The 12,089-nt window shown below is 38.1% G+C and overlaps 1 protein-coding gene across 1 annotated transcript in view; it reads right to left on the bottom strand.

Annotated features, from left to right (window-relative positions):
* The window catches only part of LOC126247297 (NEDD8 ultimate buster 1-like), a 127,367-nt gene extending 115,864 nt beyond the window's left edge, over positions 1 to 11,503 (bottom strand). Inside the window, exons 1-2 of the mRNA XM_049948467.1 lie at positions 11,305 to 11,503; positions 6,934 to 7,184 (exon numbers count right to left, since the gene is read on the bottom strand). Of these exons, the coding sequence (XP_049804424.1) occupies positions 6,934 to 7,184; positions 11,305 to 11,460 (407 nt within the window). The 5' untranslated portion in view covers positions 11,461 to 11,503. The remainder of the gene's footprint in view (positions 1 to 6,933; positions 7,185 to 11,304) is intronic.
* Between the last annotated feature and the right edge of the window lie 586 nt (positions 11,504 to 12,089).

The raw sequence follows: 12,089 nt of genomic DNA, 5'->3' as shown, positions 1-12,089 counted from the left end.
ATTTCATTTTCCCTTTGACAGCAGATGCATTATTTACAAGGATGAGAGCACAGCACAGCTTTTGTGTACACATCCACAGCCTGAACTGTTACATGTTAATGTGGAATTTGCTCACGAAAACTGCCCAGTTTCAGTTAGCCACCATTTTCTCTTAAAATTGTTATTAACAGCATATGGAGTTTATTCCCTAAAACCAAAACTGTTATGCATATTTATGAAGAAGTAACACTCCTGCTTTCTCTCTCTACACACAGCTATACTGTCTACCAAATAGCTTAGAACACTATTATATCATGTGTTTCTGCTTTTCCTCATACTTATGTATAACACTGTCTTCATATTTGGGAGGATGGCGTTACTCTGTCTGACCACCCTGATTTGGTTTATCTGAGGCTTTTGTATATAACACTAAGACAAATGCCGGGACGAGTCCTTAGTCAATGCCATAGACAACCACTTATCCTATCCTCAAAGTAAGTTATGTATTCTGGGTGTCGAATATTTCACCCTAATGATTTGGACTGTGTTATCTTGACAAATCCCATATCATTGTGCAATAATCAGTGGATGAATAAAGATAGACATACAGATACCAACAATATGGAAAACGGCAGATTGCTACTTATCATAAAGAAGACATGTCAAGTTGCAGACAGGTGCAAAATGGTTCAAATGGCTCTGAGCACTATGAGACTTAACTACTGAGGTCATCAGTCCCCTAGAACTTAGAACTACTTAAACCTAACTAACCTAAGGACATCACACACATCCATGCCCGAGGCAGGATTCGAACCTGCGACCGTAGCGGTCTCGCGGTTCCAGACTGTAGCGCCTAGAACCGCACTGCCACTCTGGCTGGCAGACAGGTGCAATTAAAAGACACTCACATATACCTTTTGGCCACAGCCTTTATCAGTAAACACACACACACACACACACACACACACACACACACACACACACACACACACAGAGGCGCGCGCAATGTGCGTATGAGGTGTGCTCTCTCTCTCTCTCTCTCTCTCTCTCTCTCTCTCTCTCTCTCTCTCTCTCTCTCTGTGTGTGTGTGTGTGTGTGTGTGTGTGTGTGTGTGTGTGTGTGTGTGTGTGTGTGTGTTTTACTTAGGCTATGGCTGATAGCTGCAAGTGGGTATCTTAATTGTGCCTGTCTGCCACTTGACATGTCTTCATTACTGTAAGCAGAAATCTGTCTTTTTCCTATATTCCTACCTAGAGTTTCCATTGTTAGATAGACAGGCAGACAAAGTATATGCAGGATTTTCCAATGTTGTACTTGAACAGGGGAATGATTGCTATACACTGAATCCCTATCAGCAGCAACATCTATGGCATTTAAAATTATTCAATAATCCATGTCATCAATAGCAATTTTATCCCAACATTCAAAGAAACTACAGCACTCATGCCACAATGATAGACTGAAATGTGTTCAAATAAAAAAAAAAGGAAATGAAATTCCTATTCCCCACAATTTATCTTCAATTTTGGCTTAGTGCAACTTAGCTTTCCACAATACAAGTCTTTATTTGAGTTAAATAGTAAAAGTGCTAAGTAACTGGTTATTTTTCTAGCAAATTTGTAATTTAAATTATTCTTGGGTGATATGCCATGCTGAGGATTAGTTCGGTATAAATGTTGTCATACACAAGCAAGTATTGCTATTTCTTTATGGACTATTATCAAAATGTTATTCTGTATGCAGATGAAGATAGTTTTAGATTGTTGCAAGAAATACTTTAAATTACATCCAAATTTAAGACCTCAATATTTTACATGCAATGCCACTAGACACCACATAGAACCTACTATGCTGTCATAGTAGGAGGAGAGGTGACACTCCTACATGGCGCGTCCCAGGTGGCGGATAGGGAAGTCCTCACCGGTTTACTGGCGGACTTGAGTGAAATAAAATAGCTCTCGCGGACCAAACACACCCTATGCGGTTAACAACTGGAGTTGTAAATCGGAGCTTGCTCCAACTAAGGTTGACAACCTTCGACAGTCAAAAATGGAAAGGTCTTTTAGGAAAAAAATTCAAAAAGGCAGGAAAAGGCTACATCGGATTCGGTAGGTAGTCAACTAGAAGACAGCAACGGATCGGAGCGTTTGCAACCATCCAAATGCACACTAAAACAGAAAAAGAAGATTAAACATGAGCAAATAAATTATATAGCAACACACAACATAAACTCACTACTTCAGACCGGAAAACTCAAGGAGCTCACAGATGAACTAAATAAACAAAACATTTTAATAACAGGGATCCAAGAAATGAGAAACACCACAGAGGACCCATTCGAATCACAAGGATACAGAATTTATAATGGGAAACCAGGACCGAGGGCAATGAAACAATGTCCCCAGTTTGGAACAGGGTTTTTAGTAAACATAAAAATAATAGATTCAGTAACGGATTTCCAAGCAGTATCACCAAGAACTGCGACTCTGAGCTTTAAAACAATGAATAAAAACTATACAATAATAAATGCTCATGCCCCAACAAATGAAAAAAATTGTCTAACAAAAACAAAGGAAGAGGTAGATAAATTTTGGGACCTTCTAGAACAAACTGTGAACAGAGTAAATAAAAAGAATGTAAAAATCTTATTGGGAGATTTCAATGCTCAGTTGGGAAAAGAAAGGAAATATAAAGATATAATTGGAAAATGGAGTCCACATAAATTTACAAACAAAAACGGTCAAAGACTTGTAGAACTCTGCAGAGAACACAACCTTATATCTAAATCAACATACTTTAAGAGGAAGCCAAGTAAACTTAAAACATGGAAACATCGAGACTGGAGGAAGGGCGAGTGGCAGCTAGACCATGTCTGTATGGACAAAAATTTTCATAAGGAGATCCACAATGTTAAAGTAGTGAGAGGAGTAGACACAGGCTCAGACCATCATATGGTTAAAATTAAAATCAAATTTACACCGTTAAAGAAGAGGACCGGAAAAACTAATAAAATAAAAAGGAGGTTTGACCCACATCAGCTAATTAAAAATAATAAGTACCAACAAATAACACAAACCATCAAATTGACAGATGATCTAGAACAACTAGTGCCTAATCTTAAAAAAGAAGCAGAGAATCTAGCTCCCTTGAACCCACGAAGGAAACATGCATGGTGGACATCAGAATGTGACAAATTCCATGAAGATAGACACCAAGCATGGTTAAAGTTTCAAACACATAAAACTGAAGAAAATGCCATCAACCTAAAAAATGAAAGAAAAAAATTCACTCAAAATATTAGAAGAATCAAGAGAGGATTTCATAAAGATATTATAAAGTCAATAGAAGGTAATTATCATAAAACCAACTCCAGGTACTACTACAAAATCTTTGGGAAACAACTACAACAATATGAGGCCCCTACACTAATACTGAAAGATGAAGATGGAAGAATGACACACAGTAACAAGGAAAATGCAGAAATCATGGCAAAAGCATTTTACAAACTTCTGAATGGCGAGGAACCCAAAGAACCCTTACAAATCAACAAATACCACAATAAAAACCAAACCTAACAAACTACACCCTCCAACTTTCCAAAAAGTAGAAGAAATTCTTAAAGAACAAAAAAATTATAAGGCATGTGGAGAAGATCAGGTTTTTGTTGAAATGTGGAAATATGCAAGTGACACAGTCAAGACCTCCTTACACATGGCTCTAACAAAAATTTGGGAAACAGAACAATTTCCCGAACATTGGACCACAGCTATCATCCACCCACTACACGAAAAGGGAGATAAGAGCAACCCAGACAACTACGGAGAAATCTCTCTCCTAGATTGCACATATAAAATTCTATCCAAGATCCTATACGAAAGAATCAAGGAGCAATTGGAACAGGAGTTAGGGGAATATCAGGGAGGTTTCAGACCATGGAGAAGCTGTGCAGAGCAGATAATTAGTTTAAAATTGATTATGGCATACTACAAGAAACGGAACAAACCTCTGGCAATAACATTTGTAGATTTTAAGAAGGCATATGACTGTCTCCACAGACCTTCAGTATTAAAAATTTTAAGAAATCTAGGACTCCATCCAAAACTAATTAAAATAATACAACTCACTCTAACCAACACCAAATCAAAAGTGAAGTTTAGAGGAGAAATTTCGGAACCATTCCTCATAAAAACAGGCTTAAGACAAGGTGACTGCCTATCACCATTACTTTTCAACTGTGCACTGGAATACATAATGAGAGAATGGTACAACGACAATCCAAAGAGGATAAGAATTGGAAGTGCAAAAGATGATATTAGCTTAAACTGCTTGGGATTCGCTGATGATCTTGCTCTCCTAGCCAACACCGTTCAAGAAGCCAGGCAACAAGTGAAATCACTACAAGAAATAGCAGAGAAAGTAGGCCTTAGAATATCATTTGAAAAAACGGAGATTATGCTAACTGATCCACCACTTGCAAACAAAATTACAATAGGAGAACAGGAAATCAAAATTGTTGATAAATTTAAATATTTAGGCGAAATAGTAACATACAATCTAAATGAGAAGCCATCATGGCAAAATACAATAAAAAAACGGAACTATGCAAATTACATTACCAAAACTACATACAACAAAAAAAGCCTATCTATAGATGCAAAATTAAAACACTATAAAACAGTTACACAACCAGAAATAATGTATGTAGCTGAAACTATCTTCAAAACAACTAATACAGCAGAAATTGACAGAATACTAAGAATAGAAAGAAGAATAATTAGGACATGTATAAATAAACAGTATAAAATAAATGGACATTGGAGAATAGCATCTAATGAAACAGTATATAAGAAAATAGAACCAGTCATGAGCACAATCAGGAAGAAACGCATCTCATTCTTTCGACATCTGATGAGAACTCCAGAAAACAGAATTAGTAAAAAAATAATACAAAAATTGTGGAATAGCAAGAGCGACATTAAATGGATCACAGAAATTAAGGAAGATATAAAAGAACTTCAAATTACAGTAGATGACCTAAAAAACAAGACAGAGAAAACCAGAATACTGCAAGAGCCGCAAACCAGACTACAAATGAAAATCAATAAAAGGAGTACAGGAAGAGTTGTCTCAGATGAAGAAAGAAAGAAAATATCTGAAAGAATGAAGAAATATTGGGCAGACAGAAGAGCAAAACACCTTTCATATAACAATAGCCTCTAATAATTATATTACCTAAATATATTAAGTTATTGTTGAACCAAATTGTATCCATGTGTAACAACTTGTTTAGAACTTTGTATTTTTGACTACAGTGGTCTAATGAAGGCCATAAAATAAATAATAATAAGGACACCATAGTAGTAATGTTTCAGAAAAGAATCTGCCTTCTTAAATTAGAAAAATTACAATAGCACAATGACACTTCTCACATGCCATGCCCCCCACCATTGCTGTCAATTCTGCATACATAAGTATTTACAATTACATAGATTAAGAAAGTGAAGTTCAGCAGAAGAATAAAGGGAAATATTGAAATTACCAATACCATCCATCCATGTAGACATAAATGACTCTTTGAAATTCAATGTGCATAATATATATTCCACAACGAGAGTTCTAGTAATTGTCAAAGTATCACATTTGTTGACTTTTCCAACTCTTCACTGTCACAATCAACCTTGTCTAGACCTTGGCCAACAGTACAGATCTAACTGCCACCACAACCAACATTCCAAACAATAATCTACTTCGAACAGCAGTTATTCCTCAAGCACCATGTGCTCCCTGTGTTGCCTGTTTTGAAGAGACACCCAGAACATCGCCAAGCGTGTTGTGATCATATATCTGTGGAAGCCCCACGTGCAAGACCTGCCCGATCCACCCACTCAGCACTTCCTATTCCAAACTTCCTGGTAGATTAAAACTGTGTGCCGGACCGAGACTCGGGACCTTTGCCTTTCATGGGCAAGTCTTGGTAGAGAACTTGCCCATGAAAGGCAAAGGTCCCAAGTTCAAGTCTCGGTCCAGCACACAGTTTTAATCTGCCAGGAAGTTTCACATCAGGGCACACTCCACTGCAGAGTGAAAATCTCATTCTACTTCCTATTCCAGTCCTGCCCCAGGCTCATCCTACCTCATCAAAACCAGGTCATCAGTGAAAGGGGTCATGTCATTTACCAGCTCTGCTACAATAATTGCACAGTTTTTTTATACTGGTATGACTACCAACCAACAGTCCACCAGCATGAACACCCACCACCAAACTGTGGCTAAGAGCAAAGTAGATCACCCTGTGGCACAACATGCAGCTGAACAGAACACGCTCGATTTAAATGGTTGCTTCACAACCCGGGCCACCTGAATCCTCCCCTCCACCATCAGCTTTTCTGAACTGTGCAGATGGGAGTTACCCTTACAACATACTGTATACTCCACTCCTAAAATTATACCAGACTAAACATACAGTAACCCACTGTCCCCCACATCCTCCACGCAACAGTTTCTGCCGCCCTCTGTCGTATCACCACTACCCTATTCTCACCCCTTCATGCTCACTGTGTTCCATCCTCTGCCAATACACCCACCCATTCTTTCCCTTGCCTGCTCCTCTCCTTTTCCACTGCTCCCTCCTCCTCTCTCTCCAACACAGACTCCTGCCACTGTGCCTGGTGGCACACGTGTGTGTGTGTGTGTGTGTGTGTGTGTGTGTGTGTGTGTGTGTGTGTTTTACCTTTCGTGAAGACGGTTTTGCCCAAAAGCTAAATGTGTAACAGTCTTTTCGTTGTGCCTGTCTGCAACTCAATGTGTCATCTTTATGGTGAGTAGCTATCTATTCTTTACCTTATATTATTTATATTTCAATCTGAAGTTTCCATTGTTTGAAGGAAAATAAATATTAGCTGACATCTTGTCAGTCAACCAATAAGAATAAAGTATAGCAGTATCACAGAATACCTTTCCAATGGCTGCTGTAGTTCACTTGCAACAGCTTCCAAAAGCTGGTGCCCAGTGTCTGTCAATCGGATTTTAACAGAGTGGATTTTTCTATTTTTTGAAACACGTACTTTCAATGTGGCTATACCACTTTCTTGAAATTGAGTTCTCTCTTGTAATTTCTGCAATGCATGGGATTGTAGTTCTTTTATCACACTTAAGCAAGTATTTTGATCCAAACCAGTGGATTTGCTGTACTTCTCAGCCAGTCTCTGTAACAAAACAAAAATCTAAATACAGAAAACATCTACAGACTATGTACCTTTATTTTTAACTCTCTCTTTTCTTTTTTATAATGTGAAACATCAACCAGGTATGTCCATAAAGATATCAAATCAGTTTAACTAACACCAAGAAATATGAGGATATTCCTTTACACATCATTCTATGTAAATCACATCATATGAGGATGAGCCTTTAGGGATGTGAAATATGTTGGGGTCGACATTTCCAAAAGACAAACAAACTATAGAAATTTCTTCTGTATTATGTATTAACAATAAAGTTAACATTAGGGGACTGATCAGGCCTTATATGCAAGTCACACCATGAGGAACTTACGTTGGATGGTTAGCCAGCCTAATCAAAAAGGTTTGGTGTAGGGCTTAATGCCCTTCATTATGATAATGACGTATGTTTCAGGCCACTCAATGCCATAGTTATCAGTGGCCTTGCAGAATACAAGTTAAAAAACTGAGACGAACAATATCTTTCCTCCTACACAATTTCCTAAAGGCACACAAAGACTTTAAAGACTGTCTGGCTATGACAACACAGACAGTGACTACTTATCAATATATTCAAAAGGTTAATAAAACTTGCATATTACAGTGTGCATGCTTACGTGCACATTCTCACCCTTTCCTCACACTTTAACAATTTAGTCATAAAAATAAAATACTAACAAGGGAACCTCCCCATTGCCCCCCCCCCCTCCTCAAATGTAGTGGTAAGATGGTCCTGTCAAAAATTGAACACAGATCAAGCTAGAAAGCAGGAAAAGGTTGTGATGAACTGTGAAAAAAGAAGCAAAATAGAAACAGTGAATGATCTAAGTTCAAAATGCTTTACATCGAGCGTGATTGGACAGCCGGTGTTGAACTCTGACGGGGGAGATTCATGTTCGAATCTTCCTTGTGATTTTCTCACTATTCATCACATTTACTTGTGACAGTCTTGCCACATGACTCATATTCTATAACCAATGTATGGTGTGACAATTGCCACACCTGATTTTAAAATAGAAATGGACAGTCAAAATTTTAAAACTATGATGCAGAAACAATTGTGTGAAGCATTTAGGGAATCACAGCCTTTGTCTCACTACTAACCAGGGACAATATTAACTCCAGTCCTGTGTTAAGACACTCAGATCCACCACACTGCAAGTTGCTCCTTTACTCTAATCCCAAACTACACTGGTGTTGTTCTACATCTTACATACATATTCTGTTGATTGTCGGACAAGAAGATTAAAGTTTCAAGACTGTGGGATTGACCAGAACTTATGTGCATATCACACTATGAGGAACTTTCTTCATATGGTAATATGTGGTTCCCCAGCCTCAGCATACAAGTTGGCTGTAAGGCTGATCTTGAAGGCTCCCATCACCAGTCTAATGTCCTTACAGTGAATAGAGACCATGGTCTTTAAATAGGGTGTTTGGGCAGAAACATAGACAACACAGCCCTAATCCAGCTATGGTTGAACAAAGGCCTTGTAAAATAACATTTAAGTTATCTCCCTCCCCCTTTCCCAGTATCTGCTGCTAAGGCACTTCAAGGTGTTTAGAGCCTTTAGAGATCCTGCATCACGATGTGGCAACCAAGATGAGGCCCAGGAACTTTTATGATCCCTTGAATTAAGAATGGTGTCCTTCAGTTACAGTTTGGGTTGGTTACACATGACAGACAACTGAAATTGATGCACATGCATTCACCTGAGAAAAAATTGAGGCTTGTGATTTTAGACTATAATTCTAGCCTTTTTTGTGTTTGTTGCAATTGTCAAGCATAGGGCCCAAGAGTAGAAGGCGAAAAAAAGACAGCTTTCACAAAAGGAGAGCATCTGGGAGGGCTTCTGACTGTGGACCCTGTACTGCTAATAACTACTGCCATAGGAGCAAAATTCACCAAACTTCCATGAAGAAACAATTCTCTTACGTATGTCAGTCTGGTAGTGCACTGCCAACTTTTGAAGCTAAAATACTGCACTATGATGGAAAGACAACCCCAGAAGCCTGATTCATACACAGTAGTTATATAATGACATACCTCTTGCACTATTGCTTCCAGAAGTAATACTGTCCACTGTGGTTCCAATGTCCTCATCCTCATAGAAATGCTAAGTGCTACAATGTGATAACTACTTAGGCTGGTTGAACGTTCCTGGGCTTGAATGACAAAATTTGTTTGAAGTACTTCGCCATTATCTGGCCTATAGCTTTTGGTGCAATTATTAAAATAGCACTGTCCTATGTGGTACTGTGTCGCATGAATTGCCTTTCCCAGAGATCTTTATTGACCTACATACCTTAGCTGATGGTGTGAACAGATTGTAAAAATTCCCTCCGACTATTTTTTGCTATCGACATAGAAAGTCTGTGAAGTGCATGGCACAGGGCTAATGCACCAACATTTACACGAGCAATGTGAAATGCTGCAAGATAGTTAGCAAATGAATTATCAGTATGATGGAACTTTCACAGAGGTGTCCCCCCTCCAAAATGGCACTCCTTGCTCTACCATGGGACGGGCTATCTGACAGGATTAACACATGATTGAAGATAGAGATTTCAGCAGCCCTGATAGTGACATATTCTGTCACATCCTGAATGCTGAACTGATGCTTAAATATAGATAAGTTGTTGTAAAGCGTCAGCTACTTTTCTTTAACATCAGTTTTGGTGGTTTGGTGACATGTATTGATGTAACTGTCAGGTAGATCCATGTGGGGAATAAGTCACTACAGTGCAAGTAATCCACCACTTCCCAGACGGCAGCATCCATTAGCAGTGTGAAGTCAATGGCTGTGGACGATTCACTTGCAATGCTGAAATGTGCTGATTTCTCCGTGTAGAGGAGACAGACTGCAACTGATAAGAGAAATCTCTCCACTACTCAATTCTGGGACAAGTGTAGTAGAGCCCCACTACAAGTGAAAACATCTTTGAGGAGGCAAAATGTATTTACAGATATGAAGTAGAACTACTTCAGGTTACATGAAACCTACATATTCATCGAATAAATAAGAACTTCTGGATAAATTTCAGAGGTATGAAGAGGTTACATGCATGCCACAGGACATGCATTTCTAGAACACCTATAAGTTTAATCAGACAACAGAAAGTCCAGGCTGGAATATCAATAATATTAGATAAGGTCAGATTACTACTCACTAGAAAGATGACATGTTGAGTTGGATACAGCAACGAAAAAAATGTTACACACTGAGCTTTAGGCCAAAGGCTCTAATTGTATTTGACATTAGAACAGAAGAAGAGTTAAAATGGGTGACACTGTTATAACAAAGAAAATAATGCAGGGACTGTTCAGACAAGATAGGACTTGATATAAGCTGCGTGGGAAAGTTTGGAAGAAGTGGGAAATTGCACACTAAAGAAAAATTCTTTAGTACATGAACGGTAGCAAATAATCAGAAAGGTACACCTCTGCAGTTGAATGACAGCATATCAGAATTAAATTCATCTTAGTTGGATGTTAATGGTAGGCTGAGTAAAAAGAATTAAATAGTTTTTAACAACTGTTTTTTCTGCTGAGATTAGTTTATTATTATACTTAATTTTCGTAAGTGCTAACTTTCCTTTCTAAGCTAATGCTTAACAGTTATTGCTATAGATTTCTGTACTTTATCCAATAAAGCAAACTTTTGGGAGACTGGCACATAATCTCTCCTTTGAGTACACATTCAGCCACATATGGAGCCTCAGTAACATTATCCCAGAACAGAAAAGTTATGTATTAACAAAGCACTCACAATGTGGACAAAAGTTACCCGAATTACAGTGGAAATTTTTTCATAAATTTCTTTCAATCTCAAAACATTTTGTTTGAAAAAGTGTCGTATCATTTCAACGTGTTTGGAAAAATACAACTTAATGCCAATTTTATTCACATTTAACTTCTCAAAGCATCTATGACGCAGCCAAATATTACTAGTATTTGGACGTTACGACATAGTTATATAAACTTAACGTTTGAAATTAAGGATGTCTTTCCCTCGTCGCCCTTTTTCTTCTTTATCCTGGACAACCGCTGAAAACAGCGCAAAACTACAAGGATAAGAAATAGCATACAATAACAAAACTTTACCTGCACTTCAGCTTCAACACATCCCTGGTCTTCCCTATAAAATGGAGTTAACCATAATTTTATCTTGTCCTCATTCAGTTTTTCTCTAATTTGTAACACAATGCCTTCTTTCCGCAATTCAGAATCCATTGGCAATTTACTGTCAAACTCTGTCATCGAACCAAACAACACGCGGAGCAAAGATGCATGTCACCACACACAAAGTTTCTCCCAATAATACCGACGCGTCAGGTACGCACATCAACATATTAAATTAAAATGGTACGAAATTAGAAAGGTTTAAAAATATTTAGATAACAAATTGTTTCGCTTCCGAGCTCCGTCAGGAAATGAATCAGAGCGCAAACAAGGCAGCCAGTTTGAAATAAAATAAGCACACAGAATATAGGAATGAAAAATTTGTTTAAAAAATCTGCCTTCTATTCTGTACATAGAATTCTTGATGCAAAGAAAACCGAACAGTAAAAAGTGTTCATCAAGTCTACTTTCATTCTCTTTTCAAATATGGAATCACACTGCGTAAACTCCAACCATGGCCTTCCCAAAAAAAAAGCTATAGAGCCATAAATTGGCTATGCTAGAGCCGTCAAAACGATAACATACGTTGCACAACTGTCAAAGGGACACGCGGACTTTCAGATTTGACGTCAGAACAAAGCTTCTGAATATTTATCAGGTATTTAGCTGGATGGCGTAGTTCAAAAGGGGCGATACAGTATTTCGGCAAGCCTACTCCTTGCAGTGTGATCAGGAGTTTTTCTTTCAAGAAAATGATTTAAAAGTCC

The sequence above is a fragment of the Schistocerca nitens genome, chromosome 1 (assembly GCF_023898315.1).
Source record: "Schistocerca nitens isolate TAMUIC-IGC-003100 chromosome 1, iqSchNite1.1, whole genome shotgun sequence".
In the NCBI taxonomy this organism is placed as follows: Eukaryota; Metazoa; Arthropoda; class Insecta; order Orthoptera; family Acrididae; genus Schistocerca; species Schistocerca nitens.
This window is presented reverse-complemented; position numbering and strand designations above follow the sequence as displayed.